The sequence below is a fragment of the Rhinoderma darwinii genome, chromosome 9 (assembly GCF_050947455.1).
Source record: "Rhinoderma darwinii isolate aRhiDar2 chromosome 9, aRhiDar2.hap1, whole genome shotgun sequence".
In the NCBI taxonomy this organism is placed as follows: domain Eukaryota; kingdom Metazoa; phylum Chordata; class Amphibia; order Anura; family Rhinodermatidae; genus Rhinoderma; species Rhinoderma darwinii.
This window is the reverse complement of record NC_134695.1, coordinates 22,919,870-22,942,632: the sequence shown is the minus strand read 5'-3', so window position 1 is coordinate 22,942,632 and position 22,763 is coordinate 22,919,870. Positions and strand designations below refer to the sequence as shown.

Genomic DNA, 22,763 nt, shown 5'->3' with positions numbered 1-22,763 from the left:
CCAGATTGAAACTTAATGGTATTCTTTCGCCCCGTTTCCAAATACTGAACGTCACTAGACAGGGGTGCCCCTTATCCCCTTCCCTCTTCATCCTAACGATGGAAACTCTCATCCAGAAGATCCGACAAGATCACGGGTCTAAAGGTGGGAAATTTTACGCACCAAGCTGCTGCCTTTTCAGATCTGTTGCTCATCAGCAACCCTGGACCCGCTTTCCCGGAGATTCTTCGGATCTTTGAAAACTTTTGGATTAGCGTTCAATTTCAAAATTAATTTTAACAAATCTGAAGTGTTAAACGTTTCAGCTCCCCATGCAGTTGTAGATCCTATCAAAATAAACTCGCCCTTTAAATGGCCAGACACTATAATTAAACACCTGTATCCTTTTGCCTAAAGACCCTGCATTCTTACTTTCTCTTAATATTATCCAGTTTTTACAACACATTAAAACACAGACAACTAAACCTCCCCTTTGTGGCCTGGTTAGGCAGGAAGAACTATCTTAAAACCTACATTCTCCCCAAGTTCTTATACTTAATCCAGACCGTACCCGTTTTTCTACCCCAGTCCTTTTTTTTATTCAATTACGAAGTGTTTCCTATGGTCCAAGAAGCATCTATCATATAATTTATTGTCTCTGAAGAATCACCAGCGTGGGACTGGTTTACCGGATCCGTACGGTTATTACCTGGCTACACACTTTTTAAATAGTTGGTTTTCCTTATGCACGAGAAGCGAGAACCCAACCATATTGATATTGAATGCTATCTGTTGGGTAATTCTCACTCCCTGCTATTGTGGGGATTATTCCCACACATTTCTGTCACTAAAGACCTCAGCCCACGCTTCAGGGGTATTATCATAGGAACGAAAATCTATCTTGCTTCTTCAGAACCTCCTACACCGTTTTTACCTAATGCCCCTTTGAGTATGAACCCTATCATACTAAGCGGTAAACCCCCTCTGGAGGGCTTCTGGGATTTACTAGGGAACACCCTTATCTCAGAGGTCTTTGACCTGCTCTCCATGTATCTCCCTCCCTTTCTACCACTGCACTACAATAACTTTCTACACTTGTCTGGTTTTCGTCAATCCTGTAAAATTTGTAAAAATAAATTCCTTGTCGTCCCTGTGTCTTCCTGGCTAGATTTTCTCACCCATTTCCCCTCACCCCCTTAAAAATGACTATCCAAAATCCACTCTGACTGAATGCATCATAAAGTCCTGGTAAATAAAAAACCGAACTTCATCCTGGCTTGGGAAGTGGAACTAGAGATAACTATTGACAAACCTAGCTTGTCCCAGATCCTCAGCGGTTCTCATGGATACACTAGATGTGAGTCCAAGAAAATTCTTTTAAAACCCTCACCTCGTGGTATAGAACCCTGAAATTTCTGTTAAATAGGTCTCACCTCGGATGATCTTTGTTGGCGTTGCGGAGATCACACTGGTTCACTCTCGCACATCTGGTATAACTGTCGGAAGATTGCTCCTTTCTGGCTGGTGATCTCCTCCTCTATCCTAGCTGTTGGCAACAAACGTGACCTTATCAGCCGCCTTGGTTCTCTTATGGAAACCTGACAACTTTTCAACTTGCGAAAAATGATCTAGTGACTTTCATGATTACCGCAGCAAAATTTCTTATTCCCTCTAAATGGAGATCTGTGGAACCACCTATTTGATTGTGGGTTGATAACGTTGACCATCTCTGTAGGACGGAGGCGCTTACTTAGTTGTGACGATAGGAATCATTAGTGATTTGCGAATACCTGGGGTCCTTGGGCTGCCAGGGACACTATTGCCTTAGGTTGACACTCCTTTCCTTTTGGGCTCGGTGGACCTTCCCAACCCCTTACTCCGACTTTTTACCATTGTGTCTCCGTTACATACTGTTCCTGTTCTTCAATGAGCACAGTACTTGTTCTCTCTTATGTACGTAGTTTTTACATTTTTGTTATGTTTCCTTTGTACCTTGTACTGCTGTATTGGTTCCTTGGATCGTGCGTGTACATTTTGTGTATGTACCGGTCTTTTGCTGGATATGGCTTGCAGAGTTTGTCTATGTCTCTTATCCCGTTTGATAAGCAAAAATTTTATTTTTTCGTTCTACAAATGAAGAATTGTTAAAAAAAAAAATAACATTGGCTCATCTATGACAGGGAAAGCATCTTTGGACAGTTACTCTGCCTGCATCCATTATAACCATGGCTCTGCTAGAACAGAAGTCGCGTAGCATCCAAGCTGTTCTGGTGGGATTAAAGAATCTGGAAGTGCACCTGTACAGAGATAAGAACCTGCTGAGCGTCATATCAACCCCGGTGAGTTGGTGTCTGTTGAGATTTGCCTTATTCTATATTATATACTTTTCTGTCTGCATATCGTTGCTTTGTATCAAAATATACATTCATTTGCAAAACCAGGGAGGTGTGGAAAGAGGCTACAGCCGTTACCCCCATCAGCTTAAAAATTGCCAGCCTGATGCTATCCTTCTTATTTGTCCATGGAGGGCTACTCTATGCAGAGGTGTTGAATAAATGATGCAAACACTGATCCGTTAAGTCACCCTTTAGTGTTTACCCTTTTTTTGTGTTCGTGTACAGTATCTTTTTATAACTGTATTCCATAAAGATGGGTTATTAGATGATGGGTGGGTCCTGACAAAATAGTTACGTTTATACTGCACATTGAACTCCGCAAAGTAGTCCTATGTAATTACCAGCAATCTCCTGTATTAGGGCTCACATATAAGAATATATTGGCATTTGTTTTACTATAATTTACCAAGTGTCACATGCTCCTTCTTTTTTTTTTTTTTTTTTTTTTTATATATATAACGGTGACCTATGTTAAAACTCTGTTTCACAGGACATCGTGTCTAGTCTTTGCTTTGGAAGATATGGAAGAGAGGATGACACTCTGATTATGACTACAAGAGGTATTATGTGTCATTTTTAACAGATTTTCTCCTTAATGGGCTAAATTCCCTCAACTTTCTTTTCCCATAAATATTTTTTATCATACTCACAGGAGGGGGTCTTATTATTAAGATATTGAAGAGGACGACTCATTTTGACAGTAAGGATACAGCTCCTGGCCCTCCTATTGGACAAAGCATTAAGCTCAATGTACCCAAGAAAACCAAACTTTATGTAGACCAGACCCTTCGTGAGAGAGAGAATGCAGTGGGTAAGATGAACTATGACCTGTGCTATATTCTAAAGCATATATTCGGTGTCTTTTAAAAATGTTGCATCATTTGGTTTGAAGGAAGCAAAGACTACTACTCCTACTATAAATGAACATAGATAGGATTACGACCATGGCTTTTTTTTTATAACCATACCTTTCCCCTCAGTGATGCACCGTGTTTTCCAAATGGATCTGTACCGCCTTCGTCTTAGTACTGCCCGAGCTTATGTTAAAGCCCTGGATGCCAACCTCACTCCGGTGTCCTCAACAATGCAGGAGCCACTTACTTTAAATGCTGCTGTGAGTACACGATACGTTGTGGTTATGGTTTGATCTGCTATTAGTTTGGTTACAATATATTCCTAACACGTTCTAGTGTGGCCTCCATTCTCTGTTAATCAAGTTGCAAGTCTCATTCCACACGTCCCTTTTTTTATACTTGGCAAAAAAAAACTCATGGTGAAGGTTCGACTGTTCAGTGAGGAAATGTATGGAATGTATTCTAGTATATCTAATTGGATCAAACAACCAGATATCATTATATTTTCCAAACTTTCTGCCTATTTATATGAACAGTAATTATTTAGGAATTGTTTCTTCTCTTTAGGTACAGGGAATTGGTCCCCGGTTCAAACTAATATTGAATTTACAGAACACATCCGTGAACCGACCTTCCATGCAACTGCTAATTAGTTTTCTGTATGACGAACAACTTTACCAGCTCACACCAGCGTTTTTTAAGGTATCGTAAAGCCTTGCCTTACTTTACATGTCTCCTCACTAATGTGAAAGTTATCCCCTTAATGATCGCTTGATGAATTTTGGGCATCCAAGGTAATTATTTGACTGCAATTTCTTTTGATATTGTTCTGGACCAACAATTGTACAGCTGTAGGTTGGGTGCCGGCCATCAGTGACAGCCTGGCACTCCATATTACTGCTTCTGCCTTTTTCATAAATAATATACCCCGAACTTAAGCCCTTCCCGTGATTAGGCGTGACTATACGTGCATATTAGGGATAACTTCCCGCAAATGGGTGCATAGTCATGTCCTGAAGATGGCACGGACACAGGAGATGTGCCTGCGCCATCTGCAGCAGCTGTCTGCTGTAATATTCAGCTGACATCTGGCTGCAACGGCGGCGATCAGTTACCTCTGATTGCTGCCCGTTTAACCCCTTAAATGCATCGCTCAATAGCGACCACTGCATTTAAGTGGTTGACAGAGGGAGGGGGCTCCCTCTGTACCCTAAGTCATCGCAGGGTGCCGATGGTTGCTATGGCTTCCTGGTTGGCCATGTACGGAAGCCCAAGGCAGGACCTAATAGGCTAACTGTCGAAAAATGATCGTTACAATGCACTGCACTACACTACATAAGTAGTGCAGTGTATTGTACAGAAGATCAGGACTTCAAGTCCCCTAGTAAGTGTAAAAAAAATAAAAAATCGCCCCGTTTCCCTGATCAAGTTTTATAATTGTGAAAAAATGGAAAAAAAAAATACATGATGGGTATTGCTGCGTTAGGAACACCTGAAATCTAAAAATATCATCATGTTGTTTTTCCCTTGCGGTGAACACAGAAAAAAAAGTTAAATAAACAATGACTGAATTTCTTTTTTTGGTCACCTAGTCTAAACAAAGAAATAGAATAAAAAGTGATCGCAACTATCCCAAAATGGTACCAATAAAAACTACAGTTCGTCTCACAAAATACAAGCCCTCCCACAGCTCTATCAACAGAAAAATTTAAAAAGTTATTGCTCTCAGAAAATGGTGACACTAAGGCCTCATGCACATGGCCTTGCCCGTAATTACGGCCCACGACTGACGGCCGCAGCCTGCATTTTCGGCCCGTTGTTCCATACAAAGTATGGGAGCACGGCCCGAAAAACGCTAATGATAGAACATGTTCTATCTTTTACAGTATAGTTCTACGGCACGGACACATATCTGTAGCGATACGGAAAGGTGTCCGCAGCCAATAGAACTGAATGGGTTGAATGAGATTTTTTACGGTCGTGTGCATTAGATAATAGTATTTTTATTGTGGGGAAAGTAGTAAAACTATATAAATTTATCGCTGTAATCTTATCAACCCGCAGAACAACGTTAATATGTTGTTTATACTACACGAACACTGTAAAAAAAAAAGTGCTATAATTGCAGTTTTTTGACTTTCTCGTCTCCCAAAAAATGCAATAATTGATAAAAAAAAATATGTACCCCAAAATGGAGCTAATAAAAATTACAGCTTTTTCCACAAAAACCAAGTCCTCACATAGCTCAGTCAACGGAAAAATAAAACGTTATTTCTCTCAGAACGCAATGATGCAAAATGATTGCACAGGTGGACCCTGTAGACGCAGCGGAGACGAGGACACTTTAGGGCCTGGTGCTGCTTATAGGGCTAGTCGAGTCAAAGATTAGGCAATACTGGAGCGCAGATGTCGCTGCAGAATTTACGTTGTCCCTTGAGTTCCAAATTAACTAATGCTCTCTCACTGGTGGATTTGAGAGAGGCCAGCCGGCCGGAGAGAGGGACCATGACACGCAGCGTCGGTGTTCAAAACAGTCTCTGCCCCTGGGAGGAGGGGCAGATGCATCTTTATTTGTAAGGAATTGAAAGTAGGCGTTACCCTCCTACTTGCACACATATACATTCTACATATTTAACCTACAGAATCCCAAGCTCATCTTCGTATGTATTTTTGGCCAAAAGAAATACAATGTCATCAAGTCTTGTCACGTCAGATTTTGTTACAGCTGAATGCAAAATCAACACCAGAAGTCTTATTCTAGAATACCCATCCCCCTCTGTAGGCTGTTTAACAGTTTCACCTGTCTGTCATGTTAAGCAATTTAGGTTCACACATAGAAAGATATTAAAATATCTTTGACACAGACGGTTTGTACAATACCCCAGATTTACCACATAGCCGTGTCCCATGATACATAGAGCTAGCCGTGCACATCTCACATAGCATTGTATTGTAAGGCTTCCTTCTATTGCGATGTGCAGGTCCATTGGGAACATTCCTTCAGCTTTTAAGAGGTAATTCTGCTTGGGCCCTTGATGTCTGCCCCAGAACTTTGTGATCTCCGCTGGAAGCGAGGCTGCTTTATAATAGCAGGGCAACACTTTCTCAGCAAAGTTCCTGAAATTGCACTTTTTTTGGGGGTCCTGCCCTTGTTTGCAGAGTGTTCCAAAAAGGGTATAAGAAAGGACACTATTTCAGTGCGACAACTGCCCCAAAAAACCTGGCCTGTGCATAAAGGATTGGTTCGAAGCGTACGTCAATAGCCATAAATTATTAATTTTATTATTAATTTATCATATTACATCATCCTATTATGCCCTGATGTACTCCGCCCAGCTTACATATACCCTGATGTACTCCACACAGCTTACATATACCCTGATGTACTCCGCCCAGCTTACACATACCCTGATGTACTCCGCCCAGCTTACATATACCCTGATGTACTCCGCCCAGCTTACACATACCCTGATGTACTCCGCCCAGCTTACATATACCCTGATGTTCTCCGCCCAGCTTACACATACCCTGATGTACTCCGCCCAGCTTACATATACCCTGATGTACTCCGCCCAGCTTACATATACCCTGATGTACTCCGCCCAGCTTACACATACCCTGATGTACTCCGCCCAGCTTACATATACCCTGATGTACTCCGCCCAGCTTACATATAGCCTGATGTACTCCGCCCAGCTTACATATACCCTGATGTACTCCGCCCAGCTTACATATACCCTGATGTACTCCGCCCAGCTTACATATACCCTGATGTACTCCGCCCAGCTTACATATAGCCTGATGTACTCCGCCCAGCTTACATATACCCTGATGTACTCCGCCCAGCTTACATATACCCTGATGTACTCCGCCCAGCTTACATATACCCTGATGTACTCTGCCCAGCTTACATATACCCTGATGTACTCTGCCCAGCTTACATATACCCTGATGTACTCTGCCCAGCTTACATATACCCTGATGTACTCCACACAGTTTACATATACCCTGATGTACTCCGCCCAGCTTACATATACCCTGATGTACTCCGCCCAGCTTACATACACTACCGTTCAAAAGTTTGGGGTCACCCAGACAATTTTGTTTTTTCCATGAAAACTCACACTTATATTTATCAAATGAGTTGCAAAATGACTAGAAAATATAGTCAAGACATTGACAAGGTTAGAAATAAGGATTTTTATTTGAAATAATAATTTTCTCCTTCAAACTTTGCTTTCGTCAAAGAATGCTCCATTTGCAGCAATTACAGCATTGCAGACCTTTGGCATTCTAGATGTTAATTTGCTGAGATAATCGGGAGAAATTTCACCCCATGCTTCCAGAAGCCCCTTCCACAAGTTGGATTGGCTTGATGGCTCTGCACTGGCTCTGGCTCTGGCCACTCTCTGCACTGGCTCTGGCCGCTGTGTTGATCTTCAATTCTTTTCCAGGTATACGACACATCACTTGTGATGTGCCGTGTATGAGCTGTTCTGCTGCACAGACCGTAACGCGCATGCGCGGTCCCTGCTGTACTCGCGGTCCCTGCTGTTCTCGAGATAACAGCAGGGACCGCGCATGCGCGTTACAACCGAACAGCCCATAAACGGCAAGTGACGTATCGTATACCTGGAAAAGAATTGAAGATCAACACAGCGGCCAGAGCCAGTGCAGAGAGTGACGTCACCCGTCAAGTACCCCCCGGGCCGCTTTGGAAAATGTATGTATATTACAAATGTATCTAAATTTATAAATGACAAGCATTAACACAAAGTCATTTTATCTCGGACAACCCATTTAATGGTACATTGAATTGTGTTGGAATACTTTTAAACAAGGAGAAAAAAAATTAAGTTTCTATATAATTTGCACATGTCAATATTATGCACAATGCAAAAAATTGACCTATATTATGAACACATTTTTAAGAGGGAATAACCGTAAAAGTTGTGTTTTATGAAACTCCAGCTTCGCTCCAGTAATTATTTTTCATATTGGAGTCTGGAAGGAATTTTTCCCTAGGATGAGGAAATGTGGCTTTTGCCTCATGGGGGTTTTGCCCTCTGGATCAACATTGCAGAATGATAGGTGGAAATGGATGGACATATGTATTTTTTTTGGCCTTACAAACTATGATAAAATAAATAAGTGGTCAATAATGTAACCTAGGCACAAGTAGAATGTTTCATTAAAAAGTATACATAATATTTTAGTGTCTAGAGACAACCTTAGGCTATGTTAACACAGAGTTTTTTGACGCGGAAACCGCGCCGCAAAACTCGTCAAAAACGGCCCGAAATCAATGGGAGGCGGAGGCGTCTTTTTCCCGCAGGCGGTAAAACTGTCTCGCGGGAGAAAGAAGGGACATGCCCTATCTTCGGGCGTTTACGCCTCTGACCTCCCATTGACATCAATGGGAGGCAGTGAAAGCGTATTTCGCTGCGTTTTATGCCCGTGGCGCTCAATGGCCGCCTGCGAAAAACGCCGTGAAAATCGGCGTATACGGAGAGGAAAATCTGCCTCAAACTTCCAAACGGAATTTTGAGGAAGAATTTCCGCCTGCAAAAAACTCTGTGTGAACATAGCCTTACTATGTTTTATAAATGCAAAACGTCTGAATTTTGCTTTGTTTGACCATCAACCGGTTTAGTATGTAACTACTGTATTTGTTACCCGGCTAGTGCTTTCTAAATGACATAATAATACGTTTATCTGAGTGATGAACACAGGTCAGAGGACTTTTCTTCACTATAATGTATATATTATATGAAGTCTGGTTTGAATAAATAAACGCACTATATTATAAGTGATGGCTCCTCGCTAATCCTTTTATCATTCTTTTTTTTTTTTCCCCCCCTCTGTCTTTCTTAGGTTCCATTGCTGGTTCCTGGCTTGAATTATCCTATTGAGACATTTGTGGATTGCTGCACTGACAAAGGGATCTCTGATATAATAAAGGTAGATATCATCTGTATTTGGCTTTGTTTGAGTCCTCCATCTAAGCATAACCCACAGTCTATCAATAACCTGCTAAATGCAGGATGACAGGTGTCGCAACAGTGTCTGGATATGTAGCTAGCATTGTAAACCATGGATGTATCCATTTTCTAAATCCATGGATTCCCTGAAAAATACAAACCAACAATGCCCCCATAACTGTACCAACCAGGCAGCCATTTTTCAGTTACATCCTCCATGCTCCCTTACTAACCGGAAGATACTGTGAGAATCAAGTCCGTGTCCCAGGAGGAAGTCACACTGCAAGTGGTTGTTTGTTTTTTTTTAACTCATTTTATTGAAAATACACAGTGCACAAGGTATGATAAACATAACATTTTGGGTGACATGCAAGAAACCCATTATTTCAATGTAACATAACCATACAAACAACAACAACGATCTCCGTTACACAGTGATAATAAGATTTGGTACATCCTTTTCCGATATGTTCCTGAGTATAACCATTACATTTATAGGAACAAAAGCAATGCAAATATATACAACCCTGTTATAAATAGTTGTACAATCCAGGACTGATCTCGTCCAACCCCCTATCGAACCTCCCCCCCCCCCCCAGTTAGGGCCCGCTACCCCATCCCTGCTTACTCAATTAAACCCCCAGACTGTTTAGGGAGGACCTGAGGTCCCCTACATTGAACGATGCAAGAGGCGATGAGCACCAACTACCCCACACTTCCAGAAATTTATACGGACATCCCCGATGTTTGTATACTAGATTAGCATAAGGTATTACTGAGTTGAGCAGTGATTTCCATTGTGAAAGCAAGTGGTTGTTTTTGATTGGAAAGTTGCTGCTGTATGGCACCACTGCTGTGGAAGTTGGATTTGGTTTTTCCCTATAGCCCTATGACAGCACCCATGGAGAGACTGCCTCCGCTGGACAGGAGCTAGGATTTGTTTAAAGGAGAAAATACCTCCATCAACTCAAGCACTGTTTCCTGTCTTTTTGGACGAAAGGCAGGGACAATATAGGATTTAAATAAAAGCAGGCTGCAGGAGACCAACCTATATCTGAGGGGCTCATGGATGACCTGTCGGCATAAGTCTCCACTAGGAACCATCGGGGATAGTCTGGCTCCTTCTCTTCAACCCCCCCTGTCAGTGGACTCTCCGTGCCTCCCTCCCTCCTGCTGTGTGTGGGGCCTTTGGGTGCTTTATCTTGTTTTTATTGTTTTTAGGGCTCTAAGGACCCGGGGAAAAGATCAGTTAATCTTAAAGAATGTGGAATTTTAAAGAAAAAGCTAGAATATACTGTTCGAAGGTTTAAGGCTCAAAAGTAAGAAAGTGTTTCCGATCCATAAAAACATCAGAGCCCTCCAGATCTCCAGGGAGTGGAAAAAACACGATAGAATTTTTTTTTTTTTTATTCCACGATCCATTAAAAGGAAGTAGCCCTTTTGAAGAAGAGGAGTCTTCTGCCTGGCATAGGGCTCCTAGAATTGACGCCTCTGTGGCAAAAATTTCAAAAAGGACTTCTCTACCCTTTGAGCACTTGGGTTTGAAAAGGGACCCTATGGATAAGAGAGCGGAGGTATACCTAAGAAGAAATTGCCGCTTTCACTTGCAATTGCAGCAACATGTGTAGCTATATCCCTTACAATATGGGTTTGCAGGTTAGAAGCCCATATTAAGAGCGGTACTGCCAGAGATCAGATGTTTGCTTCATTACCTACCCTAAGCAGTTCCATTGACTCTGTTTCTGATACGTCAGCTGATTCCTTACGCTTGCGTTCAAGAGCGGCAGCACTGTTAAATTTGCCTCGCAGGGCTTTATGGATCAAATGCTGGAAGGGTGATGCGGGATCTAAGTCTAAACTTTGAGCCATACCCTGGGGGGAGTTATTTGGCCCAGCGCTAGATGATTTACTTGAAAAAGCTTCAGATAGGAATAAAGGCTTCCTCTTGGTGATTGTTCCCTGTAACAAAAAAATCCTTTCAGAGCAATAAAAGGGAGGACTTTAAATAGTTCAATAAGAACAGCTGGAAAGGTCCAAAAAAAGAACAAAGGATTTATGTTAAATTCCAAGCCTGAAAGTCCTTTAGAAAGAACTTCCAGCAATGATGGCAGGGATACTGGGGGGGGGGGGGGGGGGGGTTTATTGCTGTTTTCCCACAAATGGCAGGAGATTTCAGCCAGTCCATGGATAAACTCCATTATAAAAGGATTCAATCTAGATTTTTCTTTTATTTCCAGAGGAAAAATTTGTTATTATAGACCTGCGCGCAGATCGAGATAAGCAAAGGGCCCTTTCCGAAGAAATTTACTCTCTGCTTCCAAGGAAGTATTAATCCAGGTTTCTTCAGGAGAAAAAGGGAGAGGGTTCTACTCTACTTATCGCGCTATTATAAATTTAAAGAAGCTAAATGTAAGCCTATCTTACGAGAAGTTTTGCATGGAATCCATTACTTCTGCCGTAAACAATCTAATTCTAGGATGTGCTATGGCCACTATGGATCTGTGCGACATGTTCTATCATGTGCCCATCCATAGTCACTTCCAAAAATTCCTAAGAGTGGCAGTATTTCTGGAGAACACTTTGTCACCTACAGTTCAGGGCTCTCCCCCTTTGGACTCTCGCAAGCGAAAAATTGTGCAGAGATGATGGCCCATATTTCAGAAAATAAGGGATAAGGAGAAAAAAGTATAGGACCACAAGCGCGCAGCTAATCCAAATAATTGTGATAACCTAAATGTATTGGTAATAAAGGCTACGTGTTTCGACGGTGGACAAGTGTCTTCCTTAGGCCATGTGCTTACAATACAAGGGACATCTTAAATACAATAGGATGATGCATTAAACATAGAAAAAACGCCACCAGACAGGTCAGGGATCATATATGACGTCACAAAGGTTCATCTTTTTACAAACTTTTAAAATAGGATATAACATTCCAGAAAATGTTGTGTGTTTTTGTTTGTTTGATACACCTTTTTTCTGCTATACGTTTGAGATGACCCTTTGTGACGTCATGTGGGATCCCTGACCTGTCTATTGACGGTTTTTTCCTATGTTCAATGCATCATCCTATTGTATTTAAGATGTCCCTTGTATTGTAAACACATGGCCTGAGGAAGATGCTTGTCCAGCGTCGTAGCCTTTATTATTACCAATAAACTTATCACAATTATTTGGATTAGCAGCGCCGTTTTGTGGTCCTATACTTTTTTCTCCTTATCCCTTACGTTCTGTGGCAACATTCCTGTTGCGAGCATTGGACCTGGCTGCAGCATTTCATATGAGGATTTTTTTCATGCCCTATCCAAAGTTGTGCCTGTTGCCTGTGCCAACACTGTTCCCTTTCTTCCCTTATCCCTCCTTGGGTAATCTGCACCATGTGGTGCCGTGTTATGTTTTTTCTCTTAGCCTAAATATTTGAAAAAAGGTATTCTAACAATGTCTTTATCTGGACGATTTTCTGCTGTTGGCTGAGTCAGATCAGATACTTCTTCAGCGAATAAAAATAGTAGAGGATATTCTCTTCAAGCTTGGCTGGGAATTGAAAAAGGAAAATGCAAAGCTAGTCCCCTGTCTGCAGTGCATCTTTCTAGGTATAATGCTGGACTCTGCTCTTACCAAGGGAAGGGAAGACATTTGAGTTGCAAAGAGTGTGGTAGTGAGGGTCAGGGAGGTCATACAGAAGATGGTCCCTTTAAGAGCAGCGATGTCGGTCCTGGGATTACGAACAGCCTGTATCCCAGCAGTAGACTGGGCCCAGTTCTACTCTAGACTCCTTCAGAATCAGATTTTATCAGAATGGGACAAGACACAGGGGTCCTTAGGTCACAAGATAGTTTTGTCCCCGCAGAAATTGCAATCCTTATCTTCGTAGGTGGATCTGGGAAATCTAGGAAAAGGAAACCCTTGGAAGAGAGAGAATATCTTCAAACGGATGACAGATGCCAGCCCACCCGGTTTGGGAGCAGAAGCAGACTCTCTCTTCTTCTACAGGGCATGTGGGATCAAGAGACCAGGGTTCAATCGCAGTGTTCCTAGCATTATCCCAGTCATTACCAGTGGTCAGGGATCGCAGTGTAAAAATATATTCTGACAACTCAACAGTGGTAGCATACACAAACAGACAAGGCTGTACAAGAATCCCAAGTCTGTTGTCCTGGGGAAAAAAATAATTTTCAGTTACCAGAATTGCATCTCCGTTCACATCTGATGGATAGACAACCAGAAGGCAGATTTCCTCAGCTGCCATCATCATATCAATCAGGGGGAGTGGAGTCTGAATCAGAAAGTTTTCACTCTGATTACAAAACTATGGGGTGTCCCGGTAACAGATCTGTTTGCTTCTCGAGTAAATCGAAAGGTGGACAGTTTTTTGTTGTTTTGTTTTTTGTTTTTTTTCCCTTTCTCCAAGGGGGTTGGATGCTTTCTCCCAATCTTGGGGAAAAAAGGCCTGTCGTATGCCTTTCCCCCTTTCCGTTTGATTCGGAGAACACTGAAAAAGATCAAGGCGGATTCTGCAAAAGTAATTCGAATTGCTCCTTTTTGGCCGAGAAGGGTCGGTCTGGTGTTCATGGCTTTGACTCTACGGAAGAACCCATGGGGTTGCTACTGACAATTTTCAGACTCCCCTGTCCCAGGGCCCAGTATTTCACCCAGAGGTAAGAAGCCTGCACCCTGAATGCATGGCCCTTGAAAGGCAGATTCTAGGGAAAAAGGGCCTGTCTGATCAGGTTATCGACACTTCTAGCCAGTAGAAAAAAGGTCCCCTCAGAGATTTACGTTGGAACCTGGAGAGCCTTCTGTAAATTTTTGAGGGCAAACCTGTCGATCTTTGAGGGTCTGGATATCCCTTTAATTTTTTTTTATTTTTTTACAGGAAGGCTTAAATATAAATCTTTATGCCAGCACATTGAGGTGGGTCCAGGTTTCCACTCTTAGTGCCCTATTTGAAGCTAGGATATCCGAGCACCCTTGGGTTGAAAGGTTCCTGAGGGCAGCCTGTAGACTTAGACCCTCTTTAAAAGTAAAATCCCCACCTTGGGATCTCAATACTGTTTTATAGGCCCTTACTGAGCCTCCCTTTAAGCCCATTAAATAAATCTGTTAAGAATCTTTCCCTTAAGTTGGCCTTTCTCCTGGCAATCACTTCAGAAAGAGGAGATGGGGAGATTGGGGCTTCTGCCATAATTAGGCCATATGCTAACATTCTGGAGGAGAGAGTTATAATTTCTCCTGCCCCGTCCTTTCTCCCTAAAGTTGTCACAGATTTTCATAGATCCTAAGAAATAGTGTTACCCTTCTTCTGCGCAAATCCAAAAAATTAGAGCGGAGAAATTCCACAACTTAGATGTTAGACGTTGGTTAATGGAGTACCTTCAGTTTACTAGGGAATGGAGACACTCTTCCCAGCTACTTCTACAGTTTCAGGGTCAGAATAAACGGAAGGCAGCTTAATAAAAAACTATAGCAGGGTGGAGTAACCAGTCCATTTCTCTAGCCTATCCATCTACGGGTAAAACTCCACCTTTGGGGTTTCCTACACATTCTTCTTGCTCAGTAGCTTCTTCCTGGGCAGAAAGAGCATGTGCTTCTATTGAACAGATTTGTAAGGCGGTCACATGGAGTTCTTCGCATACTTTCTTTAAGTAATATAGGCTTCAGCTCCAATCAAATGAAGATCTGACCTTTGGTAGGAAGTTTTGCAGGCGGTAGTCCCACCCTAGACTATCTAGTCTAATCTCCATGGGTGGTGTCATAGGGCTATAGGGAAAAATCAAAATTACTTACCGGTAAATCGTTTTTTTCTTCAGCCCATGACAGCACCCGCCAATTCCCACCCACGTTTACACTTACAGTAAATATTAAGAAGGGTGTGTTAAAGTATAATAATTATGAATTTAGTCCTCGGTTCTTGCCAACAACTGGGGATCATGGGGGTATTCACTCCTTTAAATGAATCCTGGTTGCTGTCCAGTGGAGCTGGCTATCTCTTAATGGGTGCTGTCATAGGGCTCAAGAAAAACCAATTACCGGTAAGTAATTTATTTGGTTTTTTTTACCATAGTGACTCATTACATAACCCAGATCAGAAGATTTAAAAGGAAGGCTTTATAGGAGATGACTAGCGTCAATCACACACAGTCTTAGAATTTAAAATAACATATGAAGTCAATGTCTTCTAAGGTTAGAGGTTACTACTTAGATGCTGAGACTTTTGTAGATGAGACAGAGTATGAGGGTATAATTCCTGTTAACGAACCCACTGAGGGAAACTGTTGCTGTTAGTGAGGCTCTGGGTATAATTTACAGTGAAACCTCCTTGAGGCGACCACACAATTGCATTGAAAAGTGGTCTTCTGGCTGGTGGTCTTCTCAAAGATGATGGCCGTTATTCATAGTATATGGTGGAACTGAAAATTTGTCACATCTGGTTTGAATAAGGGGGAGGTCTTCTCATAGAGGTAGTCTTTTGGGGTGGTTTTACTGTACTTCAAATGATTTGCATATTGATCAATCCATATTTTCTTTTTCGCTAGGTTTTTGTCCTGAGAGAGGGAAAAAGTACACCGCTGCTCTCAGCACACATCAACATGCCAGTAAGTGAAGGCCTAGTGGCTGGCTGAGGAGAAGACGTCTGCAGAGCTATATCCATCAACTTGCATGAAAACCCAGAACATCAAAGGACAACAGTTCTTTCTTTATGGACACTTAGGAAACTGGACACCTTAAAGGGGTTGTGCAGTTTTTATTGTATTTATTTGTAGAATAGGAAATCGTGCACTTTTATAATAAATACAGATTGTATTAAAATTTCTGCTGGCATCTTTCTAATAAGCGTTCGATTGCCTTTGTAAAAAAAAAAATTATTGTGCTGCAGCCCACATTTTAGCCCATAGTATTGCTTCCATAGGATAACTGAATGGCCAACACATGGTGTTATTCATGTAACCCACCACTCACACATCATGTGACCACTGGCATTCAGGTGACTGTCCAGGTATGTAACCGGTTAATAGTATTTTACTGAGGAGTATAAAGTATTTCAACCCACAGCAGCGTCTAAATTTACTGGCCGATACTCTACATGTGTCTGTATTTGGTTATAGAGGTATCATGAATGCAATAATGTAAATTTCTTGCCGTGTTTCTTTGTTTTGTTTTTTTTGCTGAATTGTGTTTTTTAAGTAAAATTATATCATATATTTTTCTAAATATATGCTTAGAATTTGAGCCTAAACCATATTTTTTTTTTTTTTTTGTGTCCTTTTTGAAATATTGATTAGTTGAGTATTGGGCACCGCTTTGAGAATTTTCTCTTGACATAGATTCTGACGTGTCTATTGATTAGAACTCTATTTCCTCTTTATTTGATAGTGTCTGTGTAGTAGCAGCTTTTACATTCTCATCTTTGTGCGTGTGTGTGTGCGCGTGTGTGTGCGTGTGTGTGTGCGCGTGTGTGTATTTGCGTTTTATTTATTTATTTTTTTGTAGAATGTAGATATGGTCCAAGCTAAGTTAAAATAAATGTGCACAAGGCTCTTGGATCAGATGGGTTGCACCCTAGAGTTCTTAAAGAACTTAGTTCTGGCCCCTTTACATAATATTCAGAGATTCTCTAGTGTCTGGTATAGTGCCGAGGGACTGGCGCAGGGCAAATGTGGTCCTTATTTTCAAAAAAGGGGCTTTAGGTCTTTCCTGGGTAATTATAGACCAGTAAGCTTAACATCCATTGTGGGAAAAATGTTTGAGGGACTATATACAGCAGTATGTGACAAAAAATAGTATTATAAGTGACAGCCAGCACGGTTTTACGAAGGACAGAAATTGTCAAGCCAACCTGATCTTGTTTTTAGGAAGAGGTGAATAGAAGCCTAGACAGAGGGGCCACTGTGGATATAGTGTTTTTGGACTTGGCAAAGGCATTTGACACTGTCCTTCATAGACGTCTAATGCCCTAACACATGTATGTCATGTAACCCTGTTGCTAACTGAATGCTAGAATCAAGTGTGCATGAGGTCTGACGTCCTATTTAGTCCTAATCATTTGGCCCATGGATGCATTACATAGGACTGATCTGTGGGCTATACCATTCGACTGTGAAGAGACAGGGGCCTACTACACTGATATAAGAAAACTGAGCAGAATTCCTAATACATGTATATTAGAAAACTTTCTGATTTCCTATTTTACAAATTTTACTAATTAAAAAAAATAAAAGCAGCCAAGTGCCTTAAATGTGCATTTTATTTTTTTTTAATGTTTTGCTTTGTTTTTTTGCCACATCATTGCCAGATATAATTCTCCAGAAACAAAATTAAAGATGATTCAAATACATTGATGAGTAGCAGTTAGCGTCCTCCTAATTAAGGAGAGTCAGGCACATTTATTAAATGTTTGATTTTGCACTCTGTTTTGTGTTAGAAAAAAATGGCTTAGATTTTATATGATATGCACCTTATTCAGACATGGTGTACAGTAGAAATAAGGGAGGAGAAAAAAAACATGACATTGGTATGTAATATAAACTTGGTGCTCATCTAGCTTTTGTATCACTGCACCATTTTTCTAAGTGAACCCTACTGATTTTTATATATCTTTTTTTTAAAAGAAAAATGGTTCTCAACCCCTTTCCGACATGTGCCGTGTATGTATGGCACAGTCAGGAAGTGGTTCCCGCAAACTGCAGTGTAGTTACATCACAGTGATAACGTGGGCTCAAGCTGAGCCCGCGGCATCACTGCTTGGTGTTAGCTATACATTACCAAATGAGACAAGGCAGCACATCCAAAATAAAGAGAACTTTTTTCACCCATGCGACGTTTCAGCTAAACAGAGCCTTTCTCAAGCATGTTAAACAATATATAAGGACTCCGAGTCATTGGTGATCATAAGATACAATTAATATAAAAATGCGAAAAATAGAAGGATGTAAAAATTCAGTGAACGTGACACATATCACGAGACGTTCGAAAAACAAAATTCAAAGTATCTTGGTAACTAATACAGTATAGAATATGTGACCCCATATAAAATATTTATAAATATAAATGCCCAATAAACCAGATGTGTGTGTTTATTACAAAATCTGATACAAATGATATCTATCAATAGTGGACTTACTCCTCGTGAAACCCAGCATCCGCACAATACTACTGTGCATGTCAGAACCGTAATCAATGCAAAGCGCCGGAAGGGAGACAGTTTCCCTAACTACGCATGCGCAAATGACACAATTGTCAGATGTGCATGGGTCCAGAGTCCGTCACCTATGACCTAACTCACGCATGCTCCGTACAACAATGCGAGGAACGGCCATCTTTTGGAAATAGGCAAATGCCAACGAACGTATATGATAGGATATAATCGTGTACATAGATGTAAAGGTATGTTCACACGCACTAATTATGGACGTAATTCTGGCGTTTTTGCCCCGAATTACGTCCGAAAATAGCGCCTCAATAGCGCTGACAAACATCTGCCCATTGAAAGCAAAGTTTGTCTGTTCACACGAGGCGTAATTTACGCGCCGCTGTCAAATGACGGCGCGTAAATAGACGCCCGCGTCAAAGAAGTGACCTGTCACTTCTTTGGCCGTAATTGGAGCCGTTATTCATTGACTCCAATGAATAGCAGCGCCAATTACGTCCGTAATGGATGCGGCGTTCAAACGCCTGCACATGCCGTTACGGCTGAAATTACGGGGATGTTTTCAGGCTGAAACATCCCCGTAATTTCAGCCGTTACGGACGCCCTCGTGTGAACATACCCTAAAAGTGCCTATAGAAAAGCGGGAACCCCCCTATGGGAGTACATTTATTTATTATGAACAATTAAACAGAATGGGCACGAGGCAAAGGTATAGTTACATAAGACTTAAACAAACGTAAAAGCCCACCTATTCATGCATATAGGGGGAAAAGGGGTTTAAAACAGTTGCCAACCTCGTAACCAGAGGTATTTAAACACCCATATAACCAGAGTGAAAAAATGACTCCCTCCCACCTATCCAATTTCCCAACCCACATGTAGAGTATGGAATGGGCCCCAGAATAGGTTGAATCCAACCATGCTCAGCCCAGGGAACACCCGAAGCCTGACCAGATGGTTAAGAGGGAGTCAAACAGATCACGACAGGAGGTGCAATTCTGCCCTTCAAAGGTGTTGCAGTATATATGGCCAGACATAATCCAAATCCCTAATGGTTAGACCAACCAAACAAAGGTCAGTACATCGTAACCGGAAATGCCTCAAACACATTCAATTCTTAAATGAAGTTTAATAATAATATATTCTAGGCATCAAAATACGATATAAATATGTCATGTACAGAGAAAGATATATAAATAGATAAGCAAAAATATAGAGAAGACCTCATGACCATGAAATGGAAAGGGTAAGACGCATGAATCCAGAGGGGCAGTCCACACTTGTATCTTCAATTACAAAAGATATAAAACAAATATTAATAGACATTGAGATTATTACTCAAATATTTAAAAAGCAGAAACGGTCGATTCCGTGTGAAAAATAATGAGAAAATTGGACAAATAGTAAAAAGTGTATGGGATTTGGCAAGTCTCTAAAGATTGTCAAAATGAACCATCAGTAGACAACAGGTCCAACCTCAAAATCAAAATTAAGGCCATTGAGGGATAACGTATTTAATTTGAAAATACACTCTAACTCCCTATGTTTTAGTTTGGCTATCTTGCCCCCCCCCCCCTCCTATGTGGTGGTATATGGTCAATGACCCAAAATTTTAGGTCACTGACCAAATGGCCAGCAGAGAGAAAATGTTTAGAGACTGGGAGATCCAGTCTCTTCGTCCTTATGGTCGATTTGTGTTTGTTTATTCTTATTCTACATTTCTGAGTGGTCTCTCCCACATACGCTAGTTTGCAGGGACATTGTAATGCATATTTCACATAAGTCGAGGAGCATGTTAAGAAATGTTTGATCTTGAAAACCTTACCACTAACAGTGAATAAAGCAATTACCCTTAACAAGGTTCCCACAATTCCCACATTTTAAGCAGGGAAAGCTTCTAACCTTACGTGGGGCTAGTGTCGTCTGTTGTAAATTCTGTATTTGTCCTGCATCAGCATGCACTAGATGATCTCTCAAACGTCTATATGCCATCCCTGGAGGACAACTAAATTCAGGTGTCGATCCAGATAGACTATTCAAAATATGCCACTCTCTACGAATGATATTACAGATATTGCTGCTAACTTGAGAATAAGTGGACACAAAAGACATCCTAACTCACGCCTATGGGGGTCAATAAAATTTCCCTAGCCATAGCTCGACTTTAGATCTCTGTCAAAAGGGATTGAGGGTAGCGTCTTTTGTACAAATGTATTACTCATTTTATCCAGTCGTCTGGTCAAAAGCTGGGGTTCGTAAACCATCTGTTTTACCCTCCGCATTTGACTAAAAGGGAGGGATTCCATTATGCGTCGGGGATGTTGCGGCCCGAAGGTTTAGTATAGGGATCAGTGACCAACCTGTCTTCAATCCTGTACACATATGTATCCAGAAATTGTAAAGATTCAAAAGATGAACTCATCGTGAATTTGATATCATCACCGATATTGTTTAGGAACATGTAAAAATCATCTAACTGTGCCATAGTCCCAGTCCAAATCACAAAAATATCATCAATGTTTCTCCACCACCTCAGCACATGACTGAAGTGGTGGGATACATAGATGTGTTCTTCGAGGGCCGACATGAACACCTTGGCATAGGTTAGAGCCACGTTTAAGGCCATGGCAGTACCACTCCGGAAGGTGCTAATTGGCTTGCGGATAGAGGGCTTGCTGAAATAGATTTTTTTTCTTTTTAAAGTGATTTTGTTGTGCAAAAGCTGCAATACATTAAAAAAAACTATACAAATGTGGTTTCGCCGTGATCATATTGACCCACAGAATAAAGTTAACGTGTAATTTATGATAATATAATAAAAAGTAACATGCCCTTGAAAATGGTACCAATAAAAGCTACTGCTCATCCTGCAAAAAAAAAAAAAGCCTTCATACAGCTATGTGGATGGAAAAAACAAAAAGAGTTATGGCACTAGTAAGGCTGTCACGATCTGTGGGTATGTGGACCCACTGGGCCGTACCGCCGTAGCGGGATAGCAGCTGGCCAAACAGTACCAAGTCAATGTCTATAGTTCGAGTAAGGGTACCTGTGGTAGCTTAGACAGTAGCGATGGTTGGGCTCGGATGGAACCTTGACAGCAGATGTGATCGGTCACACAACACGACTCCAACTCTCTAAGGCACAGGAACAAGGTAGCACGGGATACAGGTAGCAGGTACGGGAACACTGGTACCTGGAAAATACTAAGGAACCATTTGCAAAGACTAACACGGGTAAACACAACAACGATCAGGCAATGAAGGAAGGGGCAGGGCCCTTCTTATAGTCCAGGGTGACTATTGGCTAATTAAAAATTTTCTTCAAGTGCACATGCTGGCCCTTTAAGGCCGGGCACGAGCGTGCGAGCGCACCCTACAAGACACCGCAGAACGAAGCAGAAGTGAGCACTGGCGTCTCCTGAGGAGGAGATGCGACCCAGCGCTCACAGATCCATGGATGTGGCCGTCGGGGTGAGTAATCCTGATGGTCCGTGGCCATGGGCGTTACAGTATCCCCCTCTTACGTACCCTCTTAGGGCCAGAGCGGGAGAGAAACTTCTTCACGAGGGTAGGAGCATTGAAGTACTCCTCTGGCTCCCGGGACCTCTCTTCTGGACTAACCCCCCCCCCCCCCCAATCCAACAAAACAAAAAGTTCTTTCTCCTACTTTTTTGGTGTCCAAGATCTCCTTAACCTCGAATGTATCTAATGAACCGCTAGGGGCAACTTCAGAACTAGGAATCTTGGTGTAGCGGTTCAGGACCACAGGCTTCAGGAGGTAGACCTGAAAGGAGTTGGGAATCTTGAGGGTGGGAGGCAGCCGAAGCTTGTAGGAGACAGGGTTGATCTGCTGTAGGATCTCGAAGGGTCCGAGGAACCTGGGGCAAACTTGTATGACGGCACCCTCACCCCGATATTCCTAGAGGAGAGCCAGACCTTGGTACCTTGAAGAAACTGAGGCGACTCTTTTCTCCTTGTGTCTGCCTTTCGTTCCATGAGGTCGACCTCCAGCTGAATAGAGGATCGGGTTTGCTGCCAGATCGGCAGGAAGTCCCTGAATGCAGAGTCAGCTGCGGGCACCTGGGACGTAGCTGACACCGGGTGAGGAATTTGTGGATGGTGGCCGTAAACAATGAAGACTGGTGTGGCAGCAGTGGACTGACTTGTGTGGTTGTAATAAGAGAACTCGGCCCAAGGAAGAAGCTGCACCCAGTCATCATGCTGCCTGGAGATGAAGTGTCGTAGATAGTTCTCCATGATCTGATTAGTCCTCTCGACTTGGCCATTGGACTGGGGATGGTAGGCTGAGGAAAAGTCCAACTTTACATCGAGGAGTTTACAGAGGGCTCTCCAGAACTTTGAGGTGAACTGAATCCCCCTGATCAGACACGATATGCAGAGGTAAA

At 42.0% G+C, this 22,763-nt stretch overlaps 1 protein-coding gene across 2 annotated transcripts in view; it reads left to right on the top strand.

Annotated features, from left to right (window-relative positions):
* The window catches only part of BBS1 (Bardet-Biedl syndrome 1), a 109,991-nt gene extending 91,440 nt beyond the window's left edge, over window positions 1–18,551 (top strand). Inside the window, exons 9-15 of one of the 2 annotated variants that reach the window (XM_075837363.1) lie at window positions 2,160–2,318; window positions 2,866–2,935; window positions 3,028–3,186; window positions 3,356–3,489; window positions 3,797–3,931; window positions 9,104–9,190; window positions 15,747–18,551. In XM_075837363.1, the coding sequence (XP_075693478.1) occupies window positions 2,160–2,318; window positions 2,866–2,935; window positions 3,028–3,186; window positions 3,356–3,489; window positions 3,797–3,931; window positions 9,104–9,190; window positions 15,747–15,833 (831 nt within the window). In that variant the 3' untranslated portion in view covers window positions 15,834–18,551. The remainder of the gene's footprint in view (window positions 1–2,159; window positions 2,319–2,865; window positions 2,936–3,027; window positions 3,187–3,355; window positions 3,490–3,796; window positions 3,932–9,103; window positions 9,191–15,746) is intronic. The other variant, XM_075837362.1, reaches the window with a different exon arrangement.
* The last annotated feature ends 4,212 nt before the right edge of the window (window positions 18,552–22,763 follow it).